General features: G+C 57.8%; 6 protein-coding genes across 6 annotated transcripts; 4 read left to right on the top strand and 2 right to left on the bottom strand.

Moving 5' to 3' along the window:
• Positions 1-3237: 3237 nt before the first annotated feature.
• On the top strand, positions 3238-4452 carry KRP23_13626 (G-patch domain and KOW motifs-containing protein; the record flags this gene model as incomplete). The annotated part of the gene is made up of 2 exons (XM_067884358.1): positions 3238-4055; positions 4404-4452. The coding sequence occupies 2 exons, from the start codon at positions 3238-3240 to the stop codon at positions 4450-4452; spliced, it is 867 nt and encodes a 288-aa protein (XP_067738384.1).
• A 6158-nt stretch (positions 4453-10610) lies between these two features.
• KRP23_13625 (uncharacterized protein) lies at positions 10611-11341 on the bottom strand (the record flags this gene model as incomplete). The annotated part of the gene is made up of 2 exons (XM_067884357.1): positions 10611-10740; positions 10815-11341. 2 exons carry the CDS (start codon positions 11339-11341, stop codon positions 10611-10613), a joined length of 657 nt encoding a protein of 218 aa, XP_067738383.1.
• A 75-nt stretch (positions 11342-11416) lies between these two features.
• On the top strand, positions 11417-13006 carry KRP23_13624 (N-carbamoylsarcosine amidase; the record flags this gene model as incomplete). Its single annotated transcript, XM_067884356.1, has 2 exons — positions 11417-12681; positions 12739-13006. The coding sequence occupies 2 exons, from the start codon at positions 11417-11419 to the stop codon at positions 13004-13006; spliced, it is 1533 nt and encodes a 510-aa protein (XP_067738382.1).
• A 124-nt stretch (positions 13007-13130) lies between these two features.
• Positions 13131-15305, top strand: KRP23_13623 (Protein VAPYRIN; the record flags this gene model as incomplete). The annotated part of the gene is made up of 3 exons (XM_067884355.1): positions 13131-14095; positions 14163-14310; positions 14385-15305. 3 exons carry the CDS (start codon positions 13131-13133, stop codon positions 15303-15305), a joined length of 2034 nt encoding a protein of 677 aa, XP_067738381.1.
• A 524-nt stretch (positions 15306-15829) lies between these two features.
• On the top strand, positions 15830-16834 carry KRP23_13622 (uncharacterized protein; the record flags this gene model as incomplete). Its single annotated transcript, XM_067884354.1, has 1 exon — positions 15830-16834. One exon carries the CDS (start codon positions 15830-15832, stop codon positions 16832-16834), a length of 1005 nt encoding a protein of 334 aa, XP_067738380.1.
• A 232-nt stretch (positions 16835-17066) lies between these two features.
• KRP23_13621 (putative pectate lyase G) lies at positions 17067-19298 on the bottom strand (the record flags this gene model as incomplete). The annotated part of the gene is made up of 1 exon (XM_067884353.1): positions 17067-19298. The coding sequence occupies one exon, from the start codon at positions 19296-19298 to the stop codon at positions 17067-17069; it is 2232 nt and encodes a 743-aa protein (XP_067738379.1).
• Positions 19299-20627: the final 1329 nt, after the last annotated feature.

The following is a 20627-nucleotide window of genomic DNA, read 5'->3' as shown; positions in this document are numbered from 1 at the left end:
AGGGATTGGCGTCGGTCGGACGGGCGTGTCAGTCCAAACTGTGCGAGCACCTGGTCGAGCCGTCGGTTCGTGATGCGAGAGTGTCGAGCCAAGTCGCGAAGCAGGGCGGCTTGGACGGCTGCCCATCGAGGAGTATATAGCGTACGCGGTTCTCTCGTGGGCAAATCTCGCCTTCATTCACGACGTACCCCTTTGCGCAAGCCCTTGAACTCGGCGTCAATGTAGTCAGCAAGAGGGCCTGGTAGTGGTGATGTCGGTACGACGTGACACCGTGAATTGAAAAACACGCACTCATCAGGGTTGGCTGCATCCCCTGGGCACCCTGCCACCGATAGGAACTTCATGCAGATCGAGCGTCCATGGACCCGTGGGATGAGAGCCCGGATGTGCGGCGGCACCTTCGACGACGAAGCAGAGGCAAACTGCTGCTGGCGTTGCTGCGGGTCCCAGCCAGCTCCCATACCTCGCTGCCCACGCGAGAAAGTGCCGTACTTCGACCTGCCGTTCCAGCCGCTCTCATTCCGCTCGTGCGACCTGGGGAGCTCGCGCCCTGCGCCGTGCAGCAGGAGCTGGACCTTCTTCGCCGTAACAAGCTGGGTAAATCGCTGAAGCTCGGGGTCAGCAGGCGTCACCGTGGCGTGAAATTGCATGCGTGTATTCTGGCCGGTACGAGCGTCGTCCGCCACGGCGGATCGGTACCGCTCCAGAGCCGTGTCGATCCAGTAAATCAGGTACTTGAGATCGGTTGCTTCCCATAACTCGAGACCCGCTGTCTCCTGGACGACCTGCAGGAGCACCTGAACGACGCGGCATGTTGACAATGAGCAGAATGCGTCACAATATGTCTTCAGACTGTCCAGCGCTGCCTTGATCTGGGCGAGTGACTCTGTTGCCGCGACCGTGGGGAGTTCCACAGCAGAGGAGAAGTTTTGCATGTTGATCTTGGTGCCTTTCTCCTTAGACGCCAGCACCCAGCCCACACGAGCGAGGGGCTCGAGGTGATTCAAGTGCAAAATTGACAACCCATGCACCCCGAACGCGAAGTCGTACAATCGGGTTAGCGTCGCCGGGTGGGGGGCAAACGTCACCGCGTTGTGGGCCAGCAAACTCGTAACAAATTCATGCGCAGACGTACCTGGAGTACGAGGCGCGTGGGTAAGGTCGTGTACTTGTCGCTGCGAGGGTGTTGGTCGAAATAGTAGCTTGGACCGGTGGTGGAGCGAGTCCTCATCGAGGCCGTCGTCGCTGATGCAACGCTGGCGCTTGGGCCTGGGCCCGACATCATGCGAAACGTTATCTTCGCTCGAGCTTGGGGCCCGGTGTCGTGACTGCGCCGCCAGATCCCTTTCAGCGTTCTCGGTTGGTCGTGCTCGGCGGGCCGCTAGATACCTCTCCAGCACGTCAGGAAAAGCTGCCAGCTCCTCAAGAACGAGTCGTTGGCGGTCTCCGCCGTTTGCCGTAAGGCGTGAGCGTGAGCCAACAGGCTCAGAGGCATCGGCCTCGCTGTCGTCGTCGAAGAGAGAGTCTGGTTGGTCCTGGCTGCACTGAGTTACAGTCGTAGGGACATGCGCAAGAGGCGGCGTGGAAACCGCCGTGCGCCTCGGCGGGGAGAAAAACGTCTCCCCGACACTTTCGCGAACAGTCTTGCTAATGCGCCGGGCAGAGCTCTCGTGCACGAAGACATAGTCGACGGCATGCTGAAGGCTGAAGAGGTGCCGTTGTCCGTCGGCTGGCGAGACCCACGCACACTGAGCAGTCCCGTTGGGAAGGCTGTCATCCTCCACGAGGCCCGCAAGTAGCTTAGCGATGTCGCGGGTCGGACGCGCACCCGGGGAATGCTGGTCCCCAAGAAGGCGGGAAAGAACCGTGGCGTGTCCCTCCCGGACCGCAGCTGGCGTCAGCGTCGGGGATAGTCGGCTTTGGCCGAACAGGAGGGCGATGATCGGGTCGATTTTGTGCGCGTTTGTCGCGCGGCATCGGATGGGGGTGCCGTTCCCTGGTTGAACCATCAGGTCGCGTCCAAGATCTCGACGACTTGACCGTGTACCCAGTGGGCCTCATGGCGCACGAAGACCGGAGCGTGGAGCCAGGGACTGCATCTACGTGTCGTGCTCGTCATGGGAGAGTCGAGATGGATAGCGAAGCCGTTGGAACTTTGGATTTACGCGGCAAATTGAACAATGGCTATCCTACACTTGTTGCCTCACGACCACCAATTTCTCTCGCTGGAAAACCCGTTTTCCACGCGTCAATGCGTCCAGAAAACATACCGTTCTTCAGTGGTTTACATTGAGCAACGAAGCTTGTAGGCGGAAGTGGCCGTCTCTCTTGAGCACATCGTACGATGAGTGGCCGACACACGTCTAAGAATGCGTCGAAGGTCACCACTTGATCTTGTCGACGTAGTGATCCGCTGGCGGTAGCTCCGAATGCGCGGGCCTCCACGACACTTCCTCCCATGAGTTTCACCAGGACCAGCAACTCGCTCGGCGTTATGGCGTTATTCTCGTCAGCGTCACTTGCGTGAAAGAGCGCGCGCAGGCGCCGCATGTACTCTTCACCTACTTCCTCGTTGAGCGTCAGCGGATGTCGAGCGTTCAATCTCCGCGCTGCTACTGCTGCAAACAAGGTAGCCTTGCGCCTCCTCACCGCTTCACTAGCCGAACCACTTTCGAACTCCGCGCGGGTCCGCTTTTTGATGGTAGCAGGTAGCCTTTGGTGTTGGGAGAAGCTTGTCGTTGAAGAAAGACGGAGAGCGGTAGCATCGGTCGTGAACGAGGATTGTCTGGCGCCTGGCAGCGAGCGTACTGCACTTTTCACAGAAGGCGGTCTCGTGACGGGCGTGACCTTGGCCACCATTGCACGGAGAAGCCCAGCAAGCTTTGCGAGCTTGGCTGGCAGCGGTAGTCAGGTCGCTATGCATTTAGCAAAGGGTGGACTGGGCAGGAGTCTAAGCCGTGGACAAGTTAGTCGCAGCCTGACGCATATAAATAGGAAGCTGCGCTTGTAATGACGATATGTTGAGCGTCAAGCGACCATGCGACCAAAGGCTCTAGATGTATAGCGTTGAACCGCAAGCTAGTCGGACAAGTCCTTGTGCTCCCTTGCACATTGCAAAGTTCCTCTTTGATAGTGGGGAATGCTTACCTGAAATTGAGGGGTTTAGATTTGGTTTCACTATACCGCTAAAACCGTGCGCCAGAAATAAATTGCCGGTAAAATTTAGCTGTCGCCGCCATGAAGCTGGGCGGGTTCGCGCTCAAGAAGGGCAAGAGGAAGGCGCTGGGGACGTCCACGGGCTTCTCCGCGTCCGTGCCGACGGCGCCTGCATCTCCCGAGAAGGTCTTCGTGACGGACTTCGACCCCAACGCGCCCGCGGCCCTCTCGGCGGACGGACAGAAGCCGCTGGTGATCCCCTTGGTGGAGACGAACGCCTGGCAGGGACCTACAGAGGACCAGAAGGAGGACCAACATGACAAGAGCCCAAAGAAGACCAACACTCCAGAGACTGCAGACGAGCAAGCAGCGGCGCAGATTCTCGCCGAGACCCAAATTCGGGGCCAAAAGGATGCGCAGCAGACGCTCGTAATCCCGATCAGCGAGAAGGCCAAAAAGCGCGCGGAGCTGTTCACAGACGGCGAGAAGAGACCTAAAAGCGACCGGAAGAGACCCATTTTGCAGCAGAACGCCGTGCCCGGCCTCGACGACCTGCAGGACGTCACAGACAAGTACCGACACGACGTGGCGCTGCGCCCCGAGGCCCCGGACGTGCACAGCGACGTGTACGAGTCGGTGCCCGTGGAGGCCTTCGGTGCCGCGCTACTGAGGGGCATGGGCTGGACAGGGGACGTGGACCCGGAGGACGTAGGCGCGGCTCCGCAGCCAAGGCACAAGCTGCTGGGACTGGGCGCCACCAAGAGGCCGACGCTGCCTGGTGAGGACAAGAAGAAGAGGAAGAAGCGGAAGGACAAAGAGGACAAACAGACGGACAGGCGCTCCGGGCTCAACACGGACAAACCCCGTGGAGAGGACAGGGAGCGCCGTAGCAGCAGAAGGTCGGCGGACAGAGACCGTCGTCGCAGGAGCCGCAGTCGTAGTCAGAGTCGCTCCGATCGACGGAAGCGGAGTCGCAGTCGGAGCCGCGGCCGGGAACGTGGTCGGGACAGAGGCCGCGACCGAGACAGACGAAGCCGGAGTCACAGCCGTAGCCGCTCGGACCGACATGATCGTAGACGTTGACTGAGAGGCGGAGCAGAGGGTCGAAATGCTACTTGTGGACGAACAGACAGATACAAGCGATAGCTCGCATGAGGAGGCTGCCAACCAGGCGTGTGCCAAGCATGCGTCGTTCCCTACTGGTTCTTATTGCTATCTCTTCTGTCGTCGTTGTTGTCGCCCAACAGTGGCGAGTACCGGGGATACCACCACGGTTTTCACTCGTCCGTCCGATAGAGTTTGGCAACGCACCCGCTAGCTTTCCTTTTGGTATTCTCTCTCCCCCTAGCTGTGGGGTGTAAGCGTCTTCTAAACTGCATGTTAAGCAGAGAGCTACCGAGCTTGCGGGGGTTGTAAGCTCATCTGTCAGCTATCGGCGAATTATGGAGCAACCATTCCATCACAAAGAGTGAGGTCTCATGAAACACATCTATTTGGTCTACATACTCATCAACAGCAATACTTCAAAGTGCGCTTCGGCTCGCGCTCTATCTACCCGTGGAGCGGAATATCAACGAATTCAATCTTCGTTGATGTGCACGTCGCTCTCCGTGTACTTGCACAGTGAGCCGGACGGACCGTCGCCCAGGTTCGACGGCGTCTTGCTGCCCTGCGACCACTGGCACACCTTCACATCGTCCTTGCCGTCCGTCGTCTTCACGTAGATGTTCTTCAGCGTGGCCTTGTCGTTGTAGTTCTTGTTCACCGTGACGACGCTCACAAGCGGGTCGATGGCGTACACGTTCTCCACCGTCACGATGCGAGGGATGTTTCCGCACGTGCCGCACGAACGGTAGAGCTTGCCGAACTCCTGCGCGAAGAAGCCCTTGATCTTGACAGTGCCGTAGCCGTTGTGCTGCACCACCTTGTCCTCGGCGTAGCGCGCGCCGCAGTTGGTCACGGTGGTCACGCTGGACGCCGAGCCGCCCTTGATGCTCAAAGCGTCCTCGCACACATCGTCCCACCAGACGTTCTCAATGGTGCAGTCGTGGTCGTCGCAGTGGACGCCCTCCTTCTGGTTCTTGCCGATGATGGCGTTCTTGAGGGTGCCGCCGGCCTCCACGAGGAACACGGCCGTGTCCTTCTGGCCCTCACCGCCCGTGCACGTGATGTCGGAGCGCTCGAAGGTCTGCATCTTGCCGTCGAAGACCTCGCCGGCCTTGATCGTGTACGGCTTCTTGTAGAGGACGGTTCCCGTGCTGGCGGGCCACGTTCCGTCTGGCACCGATCCCGACGAGTTGGTAGCAGTCTGTTTCGGTGAGTCACTGGTCGAACTCTGCGTAGGCGAGTCGGTGCTGGGTTTCTTTGTGGCTTTGGTGCTGGGCTTCTTCGTAGCCTTGGAGCTGGGCTTCTTGGTAGCAGGGCTGGTGGTCGGGCTCGACTGCTGCTCAACACCGGTTTGCGCCGCGTTGGAGATATCCTCGTTGATGTGCACGTCACTCTCCGAGTACTGGCACAGCGGCTCAGACGGACCGTTGCCCAGGATCTTGGGCTCGCCGTTGGCGTTGCCCTGCGACCACTGGCAGACCTTCACGGTGGACTTGCTCGACTTGATCCAAATGTTGCTCAGCGTGGCCTCGTCGCCCCAGTTCTTGTTCACCGTCACGACGGCGTTGTCCGGATTCACGACGTACACGTTGGACACGGACACCTTGCGGGCCTTGTCACCGCACGTGCCGCACGAGCGGTAGAGCTTGCTGATGTCCTCGCCGTAGAAGCCGTCGATCTCGACCTTGCCGTAGCCGTTGTGCTGGATGACCTTGTCGTCGGCGTAGCGGGCACCACCGCCGATGACCTTCGTCACGCTAGACGCCGAGCCGCCCTTGACACTCAGGGCGTCCTCGCACACGTCGTCCCACCAGACATTCTCAATGATGCAGTCGTGCTTGTCGCAGTGCACGCCCTCCATTTGGTTCTTGCCGATGATGGCGTTCTTGAGGGTGCCGCCGGCCTCCACGAGGAACACGGCTGTGGACGACCCGCTTTCCGTCTGGCCCTCGCACGAAATGTCCGAGCGCTCAAAGGTCTGCATCTTTCCGTCGAAGACCTCGCCGGCCTTGACCGTGTAGGCCGCAGAGTACTGCACGGTGCCGGTGCTGGCGGGCCACGTGCCGTCAGGCAACGAGGCAGCAGTCGCAGCTGCAACGAGGAGGGCAGCAGACGCCGCGAACGATGCAAAGGACTTGGCCATTGTTAATTGCAGCAATGAAATGTGTGGAGTTGGCTGGATGCTTGGCCACTTGCTGCCGGGGAGGCAAATTGATTAATGAGGACTTGTTGGCACCGACTAACATTTTAATCAGACAGACACTGCGACCATCAAAGACTCCTGTGGCCGTTTGTAAGGCGCCTTGGCGACAGCAATGCAGGTTGCATACATGTACATGTAACCCGTTGCATTGCGACGGGTTGGTGGGCCTTACGTAGCCCCAGTTGTTTTCCTGCAGCCGTCCTGCTGGATGCGGTTTGCGGGTGAACCGACGTGGTTGACCCGGTTGACTCTTTTCGCTCACGTATCAAATCGTGACGATGGATCACGAGCTGCAATGCTGACACGCTAACAACTTAACGCTATGCATTTTTGCTGTTCGCACGGCGTCACGCTTGTTGACCGGTTGTGAGCGCCAAACGAGTTCGTCGAAGGAGTTTGGTAAGGGCAGAGCCAGAATGTACATTACAAGTACGTGGTGAAGGCAAGTCTTGTATTGAACTCTGGGCTATTAATATAAGGGGCTGGTGTGGCTACTAATACCTTACGGCAGCTGCAGCTTGAAAAACAATGTACTTCCGCGTGATTACTCCTGACCCAGTGTCTTGCCTGCTAAAAGTTGCAGACGGCTGTCGATCTCCCAGTTGCGAAGCACTGCTTAGTACCAAGTAGATTTATTTCTGTCCGAACTGTTGTTGCATGAACGCTTCGCCTTGTACTATTTATTATACATGTAGTGCTCTGGCAGCATTTGCCCGCCCCCATCTGGGGCCATTCAGTCGATCCCAGCTTCTTTTAATATCTTGACAGACTCCACGGATGAAAAAGGATCGCGTGGTTGAGCCGACCAGCGCCCTTCGTTTTGCGGTCCCTGGAGAAGAGCGACAGCAATAGAGGGCGTTAGCGTCGGGAAGGTGCCAAGCTAGCTACATGTAACACAGCGGTGACTGAAGCAGAAAATAAACGAGCCTTTTGGTCCAGATCCACTGACGGCCACGGCCTCGGTTCTATCATGTGGTGCTCCAGAACAACCATCTCGTTGATTAACACGACTATCGGAAACAGCCGCTTCATATCGTCAAGGAAATTATAGCTGACTGAGCGTGGCGAAGCGGCAAATTGCGCAGCGGTAGGCCCAAGGCCTCGGCGCCATCTTACGACAGATCTCGTGGTGGTGAACGCCCTGTAGTCGGCCCGTGGATGTCAATGTCCCGTCGAGAGACGTCACGAGCGCAAAATTGTTCCCTATAGAAGTGGGCCCTCCAGGATGACTGTAATGCCGCTACGGTGCACGCATCAAGTATTCCCTGCCAGGGAATTCCTAGTGCCCGTACAATTGATCTGATGCCCGTCCGGCACTCGAGTGGCCCCAGCTGGACACTGAAGTGGTTTCGACAATGCGAGGTCACCATTCGGAGAGAAGAATGTCCGCAATCATAAATGTAATGCAGCAGCAGGGTGGACGGAAAGAAACCTATAATACATGTGCCAACCCAGCATCCAGACCCCTAGAACTGAACGTCCAGCGCTAGAGTGCAGCACGCTGTGCTGGGCGATGCTGCACACGGCTAGGGTACCGTCGTCCCACAGCATTTGATTGCCAGAACCAAAGACCTCGATGGCAACAGATTGGACGAAGGAGGCGGACGTAACTCTATCGTTTTTTATGCCTGCATCTTCCGGAACCCAGCCGCTGCAAAAACGCATGCGACTTCCGGATGGCTAGTCAAACCTGCAGTTCGGTCTCTGAGTCACGCCCCGACTCCGACCATGGCAAACTATTCGCACTGCAGAAACCTGTTCGGTAGACTGCCGTCAAAACGGTTGGGATGCAACCTTGGTCGTATAATCCATGGCTTCAAAAGAAGTACTTGGCGAATTGTCGATTGGAGCGAACAAGTGGTTTCGCAAAACGTCAACTTGTCAGACCGCGCCATTGACACTGTCAATTTGACAGGCATGATCCATCGTCACGATTTGATACGTGAGCGAAAAGAGTCAACCGGGTCAACCACGTCGGTTCACCCGCAAACCGCATCCAGCAGGACGGCTGCAGGAAAACAACTGGGGCTACGTAAGGCCCACCAACCCGTCGCAATGCAACGGGTTACATGTACATGTATGCAACCTGCATTGCTGTCGCCAAGGCGCCTTACAAACGGCCACAGGAGTCTTTGATGGTCGCAGTGTCTGTCTGATTAAAATGTTAGTCGGTGCCAACAAGTCCTCATTAATCAATTTGCCTCCCCGGCAGCAAGTGGCCAAGCATCCAGCCAACTCCACACATTTCATTGCTGCAATTAACAATGGCCAAGTCCTTTGCATCGTTCGCGGCGTCTGCTGCCCTCCTCGTTGCAGCTGCGACTGCTGCCTCGTTGCCTGACGGCACGTGGCCCGCCAGCACCGGCACCGTGCAGTACTCTGCGGCCTACACGGTCAAGGCCGGCGAGGTCTTCGACGGAAAGATGCAGACCTTTGAGCGCTCGGACATTTCGTGCGAGGGCCAGACGGAAAGCGGGTCGTCCACAGCCGTGTTCCTCGTGGAGGCCGGCGGCACCCTCAAGAACGCCATCATCGGCAAGAACCAAATGGAGGGCGTGCACTGCGACAAGCACGACTGCATCATTGAGAATGTCTGGTGGGACGACGTGTGCGAGGACGCCCTGAGTGTCAAGGGCGGCTCGGCGTCTAGCGTGACGAAGGTCATCGGCGGTGGTGCCCGCTACGCCGACGACAAGGTCATCCAGCACAACGGCTACGGCAAGGTCGAGATCGACGGCTTCTACGGCGAGGACATCAGCAAGCTCTACCGCTCGTGCGGCACGTGCGGTGACAAGGCCCGCAAGGTGTCCGTGTCCAACGTGTACGTCGTGAATCCGGACAACGCCGTCGTGACGGTGAACAAGAACTGGGGCGACGAGGCCACGCTGAGCAACATTTGGATCAAGTCGAGCAAGTCCACCGTGAAGGTCTGCCAGTGGTCGCAGGGCAACGCCAACGGCGAGCCCAAGATCCTGGGCAACGGTCCGTCTGAGCCGCTGTGCCAGTACTCGGAGAGTGACGTGCACATCAACGAGGATATCTCCAACGCGGCGCAAACCGGTGTTGAGCAGCAGTCGAGCCCGACCACCAGCCCTGCTACCAAGAAGCCCAGCTCCAAGGCTACGAAGAAGCCCAGCACCAAAGCCACAAAGAAACCCAGCACCGACTCGCCTACGCAGAGTTCGACCAGTGACTCACCGAAACAGACTGCTACCAACTCGTCGGGATCGGTGCCAGACGGAACGTGGCCCGCCAGCACGGGAACCGTCCTCTACAAGAAGCCGTACACGATCAAGGCCGGCGAGGTCTTCGACGGCAAGATGCAGACCTTCGAGCGCTCCGACATCACGTGCACGGGCGGTGAGGGCCAGAAGGACACGGCCGTGTTCCTCGTGGAGGCCGGCGGCACCCTCAAGAACGCCATCATCGGCAAGAACCAGAAGGAGGGCGTCCACTGCGACGACCACGACTGCACCATTGAGAACGTCTGGTGGGACGATGTGTGCGAGGACGCTTTGAGCATCAAGGGCGGCTCGGCGTCCAGCGTGACCACCGTGACCAACTGCGGCGCGCGCTACGCCGAGGACAAGGTGGTGCAGCACAACGGCTACGGCACTGTCAAGATCAAGGGCTTCTTCGCGCAGGAGTTCGGCAAGCTCTACCGTTCGTGCGGCACGTGCGGAAACATCCCTCGCATCGTGACGGTGGAGAACGTGTACGCCATCGACCCGCTTGTGAGCGTCGTCACGGTGAACAAGAACTACAACGACAAGGCCACGCTGAAGAACATCTACGTGAAGACGACGGACGGCAAGGACGATGTGAAGGTGTGCCAGTGGTCGCAGGGCAGCAAGACGCCGTCGAACCTGGGCGACGGTCCGTCCGGCTCACTGTGCAAGTACACGGAGAGCGACGTGCACATCAACGAAGATTGAATTCGTTGATATTCCGCTCCACGGGTAGATAGAGCGCGAGCCGAAGCGCACTTTGAAGTATTGCTGTTGATGAGTATGTAGACCAAATAGATGTGTTTCATGAGACCTTACTCTTTGTAATGGAATGGTTGCTCTATATGTGGTTGGGCGTCTGCAGAGGAATGAAAGATTACTGGCTAAGTATATGTGCAATCCGTTGCCGTCGCTCCCTACTGGTTCTTGCTGCTGTTGCTGTCATTATTACTATTGCTATTCTTTCCGTCGTAGTTGTCTTCGGCCAGCAGCGATGTGTCAAGCTGCAGTGGCAGCGGTGGAATGGACGTGCAGATGCCGCCGAGTCTGTTCAACTCACACGAAAGAAGACAAATTAGCCCCAAGCTCCGCTATCGGTAACAGATGAGGAAGCAACGCACGCGGACATCACCGTGTGGCAGTTATCGCGGAACTTGAGCATCTGCGCGCGGTTCTCGTCCGCTTTGCCGTTGAGCAGGTTCGTGCGCATCGTGTTGATGGCCAGCACGTTGTCCTGCAGCAGCGCGGCGAGTCGGGCCTCTTCCAGCTCGGCGGATTGCTGGTTGGACTCTTGGTACGGCTCGATCTTCATGCGTTTCGTGGCGTTAGCTGCTGGTTGGCCGCTTGGGTACCCGAGCGCCTTGACCTTGAAGGCGACGTCGCGCACGCACTTTCGTGGCAGCGTGACGGCAATCTTGATGTACCGCGTGACGTTGTCGAACTGGTCGGCGGGGAACTGCGCGAGGCCTGTGTGCAGTGTCTGCAGCTCTTGAGACGTCCACGCAGCTTGAGTCGTCGAGTATACGACGGTCGGCGAGATGGACGGCAGGTAGTCGGAGGCCTGCGGGGACGACAAGAACCCGAGACCCATGGAGCTGTGAGGGGACTGCTTGACCATGGCCGACGTGCTAGGGGGTAGACTCGCCATCGCCGCTGCACTTCCACGAATGGAGGCGCCTCTTCACGGCTGGTCGCATATCTTAAGTCGAGTCCCAATTGCAGCATGTTCTGGCCGTTCGTGGAGCTGCAAGGGCAACTGGTGTACTGCCCCATGGCCGACTTTGGCGCTACCGGCGTGCGGGAGGGCCACGATATCTACGCGCAGGCCATCGTGGCGCAGCCGGTGACCGCGCACATTCCGCTGAAAAATGCGTTCGAGCTTCGGGGCAAGATCGCGGTCCTCCAGCGCGGGATATGCGACTTCGTCACCAAGGTGCTGCACGCGCAGCTAGCTGGTGCAGTGGCCGTGCTGGTGGCCAACAACAGCGATGACGGTAGCGGGGAGGCGTTCGTCATGGATGCAGGTCAGCGTCACGATCAGCTGGAAGCGACCGTGGCGATTCCGGCTATGATGGTGTCGCGAGCTCATGCCATCGAGATCTTCCAGCAGGTACGTGAAGCGTACCTGGACCGCAGAGAACTGACCTTGACGATTCGATTCCTCGGAGCGGAGACGGCGTCTCGGGTGCTGGCGCAGCAGGAAAGTCTCGCGCAGCAGACTCGAAGTGCAGCACGCAGTGTCGAGCTCAAGCAGCAGCGTGAGCATCAGCAGCAAGAGGCAGCGACCTTGCTGCGCAATCGGCTGGGTAAGGCGTCTCCCTCGAAAGAGTCCGCACCAAGGTCTTCGTCTGAGCTCGTCGTTGCTACGCCGAGTACGAGCGCCAGCGAGTTCGCCTTCGACTGGTCGCCGGCTTCATCTTCGGCGAAAAGCGGCTCGGTTTGCTCGACACGCCGCAGCCAAGCTGAGGAACGGTACGATGCCTGTCGAGGAGATAACCAAAATGGAGGTGGGGGTGCACACGCTGCGGCTACGCTGGCGATGCTGCATTGGTGTCCCATGACGACCGCCTTGGTGATTCTGGACGTCCAAAACTACTTTACGCTGCGTCACGGATATGGTGCGAAGCGGACAGCGGACTCGATCGACATTGAAAGCGATGAGGACTCGGACAGGAAGAACGAGCCCGAGCCGACTCGCTCAAGTCCAACCAGAGGTCGCTCGGGGGAGACCAACGTTGAGTTCCACGAGCGCGTAGACAATGTGCTCATTCCAACGATCCAGGACGTCCTACTCGCTAGCCGCGCGACTGAAGGCATGGAAGTCATTTACTCTGTGGTGGAGAGTGCCACGCGCGACGGTCGGGAGCGTTCTCGGGCACACAAGCACGCAGGCATTCACGTTCCCAAGCACGGCTTCGGTGCTCGAATTCCTAAGCGAATCGCCCCTGCTGAGGATAGTGACATCGTCCTCCCTCGAACAGGCGTCAAGTACGTAGCGGGCGCCTTCTCTCGTATTGTTTAGATACTGATTGTTGTTTGCCCCAGTGTGTTCGCGGCTACGAACCTTGACTACGTCCTGCGGAACCTGATGGTCACGCATATCGTGGTTATGGGCATCTCGGTGCTGGGCAGCGTCGAGTCTTGTGTGCAGACTGCGTTGGACAGAGGCTACCAGGTCACCGTGCTGAAAGAAGCGCTTCTCCCGATGAGAGGGCCCACTACGGGGGACTCGATGCTGGAGAGTTTTTCAAGGCGAGGCGCCCAGGTCATGTCGTCTGCCCAGTATGTTGACAAGTTGCAGTCGTTTGCCTAACATCCAAATCAATAGTGTACTGAGTCAGGTAAGCCGTCCAGCTATATTTGAAGTATTTCGTCGCTGGCATGAAACGACTAGGAGTGAATAGCTCCACCTTCGACCCAAGCATTGCACTTGAGTCATGTCGGACGCATCTGAGGTTGAGTCTGTCCTGGCATCTCTCGTGGAAGCCGTAGTCGCCTCCGCTAACTGTCATCAGGAAGTAGTAGCCCAAGAAGCCGAGGTACTGCCGATCGGTGGCTACCTCTGGAAGTTCCCGTCCGAAGGCAGCAATCGTACCGGAAGCTGCACCATTCATCCCCCTCCAGCACCTCAGTTTCGCGAGTATCCTCGAAGATGCGATCAGTGTGGCGTGTGCTGGGTGTCCGACCGTGACTACGAGCTGGATCACTTGCGTCGATGTTCCGCCACGAGGAGCCTCGAGTTTTGTGAGGATACCAAAGAACAAGCTGCAAAATTGGGCGTAGCTCGCCGCGTGTGGTGCGAGGTGGATGGATCGATCAGTCGTCTACAGTGGCGGCATGACAGAGAGTTTGACAGTGAAGACAGCGTCACGTCCACTACAAGTTTCATCTCTTTCACCGATATCACTGAGGTATCTGTCCTGAACGAGCCTGCGAACAGCTTCCAGATAGTTACGCGTGACGATCGCACAGTTGTATTCCAGTGGAGGCCTGACAAGGCACTTGAAGCTACACTTGGCCTCGTTCCTTATCGACTGGAGCTCAACGCACAGCAGTGGCAAGAATATCTGGATGAACTCAGCAAATACGCGCGGAATTCCCCCTTAGACGAACGAGAGACGCAGTCGACCGCTGCTGAAACGATCGACAAGGCTGTTGTCGACGAGATCTCTCGCTTGTTGCTCAGTGAACGGGAGGAACGTAGCAGGCAGGCGCTGGAAAACAGACTTTGCTCGATGTTAGAGCTTTCGGGCTATAGTTCGCAATGCTTGTCGTCGCTGTGCGACGTTGACGGCAACTCGTTGCTGCACCTAGCCATCAGCCTCAATCTTGGGGAACATAGTGCTACCACAACTTCGATGCTGCTCCAAATGGGTTTGGACTGCAATATGCAAAACCACGAGTACGTTTTGTTCAGAGAATGTGTGGCTGCTTATCCATTTACCGGGCGTGTGTGCTCGTTTATCTAGAGAAGAGAGCCCACTGCTATTGGTCGCTGCGTCAGGAGACCTCGCCGCGGCTCGAGTTTTGCTTGACGCGCCACTGATTCAAGTGGACTTGCCGTGCGCTCTCGGAGTTACCGCTTTCCACGCTGCAGCCAATGCTGGCGACGTCAAGGTTCGTGCAGTTCCGCTAGAAATGTCGGCCAACCCCTCACCGAACTACCAATTCTTGCGATTTCTGTGACCTAGATGATGCAACTGCTGTGTGACTCGGGGGCTCAGCCAGAAGTGCGAGACGGCAATGGCTGGACAGCACTGCATTACGCCGCTGCATGCTCAACCGGACTAGAAGCGCTTCATTTCCTATGTGAGCTGCTGAACGACGGATTTATTGACGCGCAGTGCAGCGAAGGGAACACAGCACTCCATGTGGCTGCTGGCTGCGGATGCCTCGAAAACGTTCGCGCACTGCTAGAGACTGCAGCCAGTCCACACGTTTACAATTTCAGTGGGGAGCGTGCCTATCACGTTGCCCTGTGCAACAACCACATCCAATGTGCGGTGGCTATCAACGACTACCAAAGTATGCCGGTGACGACTTACACTGCAAAGCCTTCAAGTCCAGCCAAGGAGAGTGCAGTATTGGAGGCCACCGCAGTCTTGGCGAGGGAATTGTCAACGCGACTCAACTCCCAAGGTGAAGGCGGAAAGTGGATTGAAGTGTACACTGAAGACGGCTACGCGTACTACTACAACACGGTCACGGGCGAGTCATCTTGGTACAAACCCGGTGAGTGCCATCTGCCAGACTCGTGGGATATCGAGTACGAAGAGCATGAGTCGGGTATCAATGACAAGTTATCTGAAAACGATGTAAGCCACTCTTACGCGCTGTCAGCAGACCACAACGTGGGTAGCATTCTTGGAGAGGGTGCAGGGCAGCAGCTCCCGGTGTGCTTGATCCCGATGGTTAGCCCGCTGACCTCTCTTGACAACCCAACTGCTGCTGCGAAATACGAAGCAGCACGCCGGAAAGCCCGTAAACAGCGAAAGCGTCGGCACTCAAAGGCGCATCTCGCTCACAACCGAGGCGGCAACGAAGATGCACCGGTTGAATGGGAAAAGCCTCCGAGCCAACATACGGTTGGCGCTCGCTACCAATCACATTGAACATCAGCATGTCGGTGAATCACTGGTGAAATGATAGATCGTACTGTGCCGGGATGCGCATTTTCACGCTCGCTAACAGACGTAGCACCTTCACCTTCAAGTATCACACCACACTGACCAAAGAAGAACTTTACGCAGCCGCATCAACCGATCTGGGGTACCAGAACCCGCGATGAATGGGAAATGAGGCGTAGGTATCTATCCATTTGCTTACACGGACCGTCGGAAGAACCGCTGGAACTTCCAGTGGAAGGGATTGTCATCCTGACATCGCGCCGGCCACAGGCACTCTAAACCAACTCCCCGAACAAACGGGTGCGATAACGCTGCGAAACCATGCGGTCACATGACGTTAATTCTCACCCAAAAGCGTCCTTGCGATCCGTCCAGTTGACTGAAGTGACTGCCTTATGGTGCTAAGTTATGCGTGAAAGCTACAGAACTTTCAACGCAGGGCTGTCTGGTGATCTGGTCTCTACTTTCTCGCTTCCACTCCAGCTCACTTTTGGATTCGCTCTTTTGCGATGAAGTTCCTTCCGCTTTCACTCGTTGCCTTCGCCGCCTTGAACGTCTTCACTCCTGCCTCCGTGGAGGCTCATTCGTGGCTCGTGAAACCCGTATCCCGCGAAACGGGTCCACGCACGACTGACGGCACGGTGGGTTGCCCCAACACCAGCCCCGGCACACCGACCTCCTTCGCTCCTGGCGAGACCATCGACGTTCGTTACTGGCGAAACAACCACCTTGGGGGGTTCATCCGCTGGGCGATTTCACCTGTTGGCACCGAGACCGCCTCCGACTTTGATGGCAGTGTGTTCTTCTACACGTGCCGCGAGTCCGGGCCGGACTGTGTTCCGGCTGACGGTTCGACGAGTCGCTACGCCGGCGACAACAGTGGGGACTATACCATCTCCTGCGGGGACACGATCACTCTCCCTAATTGGCTCGACGAAGGTGACTATGTGCTGCAGTGGGTTTGGTTCAGCGTGGGGTCCAGTTACGGCAACATCGGCTGGGCCGAGCCGCAGTTCGTATCGTGTGCGGACATCACGCTCACATCTGCGGGCTCGAGCAGCGAGCCAGAGTGTCCGACCTTTGTCGGCGGCGATCGAGTGACCAAGAATGAGGACTTGGGCAGCGACGAGTGTTTCTACTTCTACACTAACTCGATCGAGTCGACGCAGTACAAGGGGAGCAACGACGACTACGAGCAATACTACATGTTTGGCAAGCCTTCGTACGTTGAGAATTGCAGTGGGAGCACTGCTGGAAACGGGAACTCAACAGCGCCGTCAACGCAAACCCCCTCCACCACCGCACCATCTTCTACCACAGAAAGCCCAGACACTGGGAATTCCGCGTCAAATCCTCCAACTTCGACACCTACCTCGACTGAACCCGATGCGAGTGCCTCAGAGGCCACCTCAACTGGAAGCAGTGTAGCGGGTGATGCCACGGACGATACCGACGAAAGCAGCAGCGACGGTTATCCACCTTGGGGAGGATGCAAGAGCAAGAAGCGTGGGTAGAATGGCTCGGCCTAAACAACCTATAAACGTTAGCAAGGATTGGACTTGCAGATCAGCTTTGCATGTATGCACGGGGTAGTGAACACAAAACTAAACGATGTTTGAGTAGTAGTCTTCCGTTGTAACTTAGATTTCATGTACATCTATTTGGTTTTGCATACGCACCAACAACTATACTTCAAAGCGCGCTTCGGCTCGCGCTCTATCTCCGTAGTCTATAATATCGACAAGGTTACTCCTCGTTGATGTGGATGTCGCTCTCCGTGTACTTGCACAGTGAGCCGGACGGACCGTCGCCCAGGTTCGACGGCGTCTTGCTGCCCTGCGACCACTGGCACACCTTCACATCGTCCTTGCCGTCCGTCGTCTTCACGTAGATGTTCTTCAGCGTGGCCTTGTCGTTGTAGTTCTTGTTCACCGTGACGACGCTCACAAGCGGGTCGATGGCGTACACGTTCTCCACCGTCACGATGCGAGGGATGTTTCCGCACGTGCCACACGAACGGTAGAGCTTGCCGAACTCCTGCGCGAAGAAGCCCTTGATCTTGACGGTGCCGTAGCCGTTGTGCTGCACCACCTTGTCCTCGGCGTAGCGCGCGCCGCAGTTGGTCACGGTGGTCACGCTGGACGCCGAGCCGCCCTTGATGCTCAAAGCGTCCTCGCACACGTCGTCCCACCAGACGTTCTCAATGGTGCAGTCGTGGTCGTCGCAGTGGACGCCCTCCTTCTGGTTCTTGCCGATGATGGCGTTCTTGAGGGTGCCACCGGCCTCCACGAGGAACACGGCCGTGTCCTTCTGGCCCTCACCGCCCGTGCACGTGATGTCGGAGCGCTCGAAGGTCTGCATCTTGCCGTCGAAGACCTCACCGGCCTTGATCGTGTACGGCTCCTTGTAGAGGACGGTTCCCGTGCTGGCGGGCCACGTTCCGTCTGGCACCGATCCCGACGAGTTGGTAGCGGTCTGCGTCGGTACATCGCTGCCTGAGCTCTGCGTAGGTGAGTCGCTGCCGGAGCTCTGCGTAGGTGAATCGCTGCCGGAGCTCTGGGTAGTGGATCCGGTGCTGGAGCTTTGGGTGGTCGATCCGGTGCTGGAGCTGCTGCTGGAGGCGAAGCTGGAAGTAGAGGTTGTGCTACCGCTGGCACTGGATGCAATGGTCTGCTCTTCGTTTTGAGCGGCGTTGTCGCTACCCGATGCGGTAGAAGCAGCGGTTGATTCTTGAGTAGGCACCTCGATCTGTACGGTACTGCTGCCAGACGAGGAACCACAGTCAAGCATCACATCAGTCTGCGGGGTGTCCGTCTCGCTACTAGAAGCCACACTAGAAGGCTGCGAAGGCACGTCGCCCCGCTTGGTATTGCTGCCGTTGGAGGAGCCACAGTCAAACACCACATCCGTCTGCGGAGTGTCCGTCTCGCTACTAGAGGCCACACTTGAAGGCTGCGAAGGCACGTCTCCCCGCTTGGTATTGCTGCCGCTGGAGGAGCCACAGTCAAGCACCACATCGGTCATAGGGACATCGGTCGCGCTGCTAGACGCAACGCTCGACTGCTGTACGGCTGTCTGCGATACATCCTCCGAAGACGGGTCCACCGAACCGGAGCTCGAGGTCGAGAGAGAAGGAGCGCTCGTAGGCTCCTCCGTCGACTCCTGCTGCTCGGTCCGGCTAGCGTCTGTGCTCACAACGGACTGCTCGAAGCTACCGCTTTCCACGGGTGACACCGTACCGGGGCCAGCCGCATCCGAATCGTCAGTGGACGACGAGTTCGAAGAGATCTGAGACGAAGCCGAAGCCGAAGCTGAAGCGGACGACGAGAGCGAGGAGGCCGTCGAGGAAGACGACGCCTGCGTGGGGACCTGCGACGATGAGGCGGACGAAGCCACCGAAGAATCGGTCGAAGAGGAGGAAGCCGTCTGCGTCACGCCTGACGACGAAGAGGTCGACGAGGGGGAAGTCTGCGCCGCGTTGGAGATATCCTCGTTGATGTGCACGTCACTCTCCGAGTACTGGCACAGCGGAGCGGACGGACCGTTGCCCAGGATCGTGGGCTCGCCGTTGGCGTTGCCCTGCGACCACTGGCAGACCTTCACGGTGGACTTGCTCGACTTGATCCAAATGTTGCTCAGCGTGGCCTCATCGTTCCAGTTCTTGTTCACCGTCACGACGGCGTTGCCCGGATTCACGACGTACACGTTGGACACGGACACCTTGCGGGCCTTGTCACCGCACGTGCCGCACGAGCGGTAGAGCTTGCTGATGTCCTCGCCGTAGAAGCCGTCGATCTCGACCTTGCCGTAGCCGTTGTGCTGGATGACCTTGTCGTCGGCGTAGCGGGCGCCACCGCCGATGACCTTCGTCACGCTAGACGCCGAGCCGCCCTTGACACTCAGGGCGTCCTCGCACACGTCGTCCCACCAGACATTCTCAATGATGCAGTCGTGCTTGTCGCAGTGCACGCCCTCCATTTGGTTCTTGCCGATGATGGCGTTCTTGAGGGTGCCGCCGGCCTCCACGAGGAACACGGCTGTGGACGACCCGCTTTCCGTCTGGCCCTCGCACGAAATGTCCGAGCGCTCAAAGGTCTGCATCTTTCCGTCGAAGACCTCGCCGGCCTTGACCGTGTAGGCCGCAGAGTACTGCACGGTGCCGGTGCTGGCGGGCCACGTGCCGTCAGGCAACGAGGCAGCAGTCGCAGCTGCAACGAGGAGGGCAGCGGACGCCGCGAACGATGCAAAGGACTTGGCCATTGTTAATTGCAGCAATGAAATGTGTGGAGTTGGCTGGATGCTTGGCCACTTGCTGCCGGGGAGGCAAATTGATTAATGAGGACTTGTTGGCACCGACTAACGGTTTAGTCAGACATTGCGCGGCCATCAGGGATTGCTGTGACCGTTTGTTCGGAGCCTTGGCGACACTGATGCAACGGGTTGGCGGACCTTGCGTCCCAAACGCCAAGATCGGTAGTCCCAGTTGTTTTCCTGCAGCCGTCCTGCTGGATGCGGTTTGCGGGTGAACCGACGTGGTTGACCCCGTCGGCTCTTCTCGCTCACGTATCAAATCCGTGACGATGGATCATGCCTGTCAATGGCGCGGTGTTGTTGGCACTGACAAGTTGACGTTTTGCGAAACCACTTGTTCGCTCCAATCGACAATTCGCCAAGTACTTCTTTTGAGGCCATGGATTATACGACCAAGGTTGCATCCCAACCGTTTTGACGGCAGTCTACCGAACAGGTTTCTGCAGTGCGAATAGTTTGCCATGGTCGGAGTCGGGGCGTGACTCAGAGACCGAACTGCAGGTTTGACTAGCCATCCGGAAGTCGCATGCGTTTTTGCAGCGGCTGGGTTCCGGAAGATGCAGGCATAAAAAACGATAGAGTTACGTCCGCCTCCTTCGTCCAATCTGTTGCCATCGAGGTCTTTGGTTCTGGCAATCAAATGCTGTGGGACGACGATACCCTAGCCGTGTGCAGCATCGCCCAGCACAGCGTGCTGCACTCTAGCGCTGGACGTTCAGTTCTAAGAGTCTGGATGCTGGGTTGGCACATGTATTATAGGTTTCTTTCCGTCCACCCTGCTGCTGCATTACATTTATGATTGCGGACATTCTTCTCTCCGAATGGTGACCTCGCATTGTCGAAACCACTTCAGTGTCCAGCTGGGGCCACTCGAGTGCCGGACGGGCATCAGATCAATTGTACGGGCACTAGGGATTCCCTGGCAGGGAATGCTTGATGCGTGCACCGTAGCGGCATTACAGTCACCCTGGAGGGCCCACTTCTATAGGGAACAAT

The sequence above is a fragment of the Phytophthora ramorum genome (genome assembly GCF_020800215.1).
Source record: "Phytophthora ramorum isolate Pr-102 chromosome Unknown Phyram_PR-102_s0018, whole genome shotgun sequence".
Classification (NCBI taxonomy): Eukaryota; Oomycota; class Peronosporomycetes; order Peronosporales; family Peronosporaceae; genus Phytophthora; species Phytophthora ramorum.
This window is presented reverse-complemented; position numbering and strand designations above follow the sequence as displayed.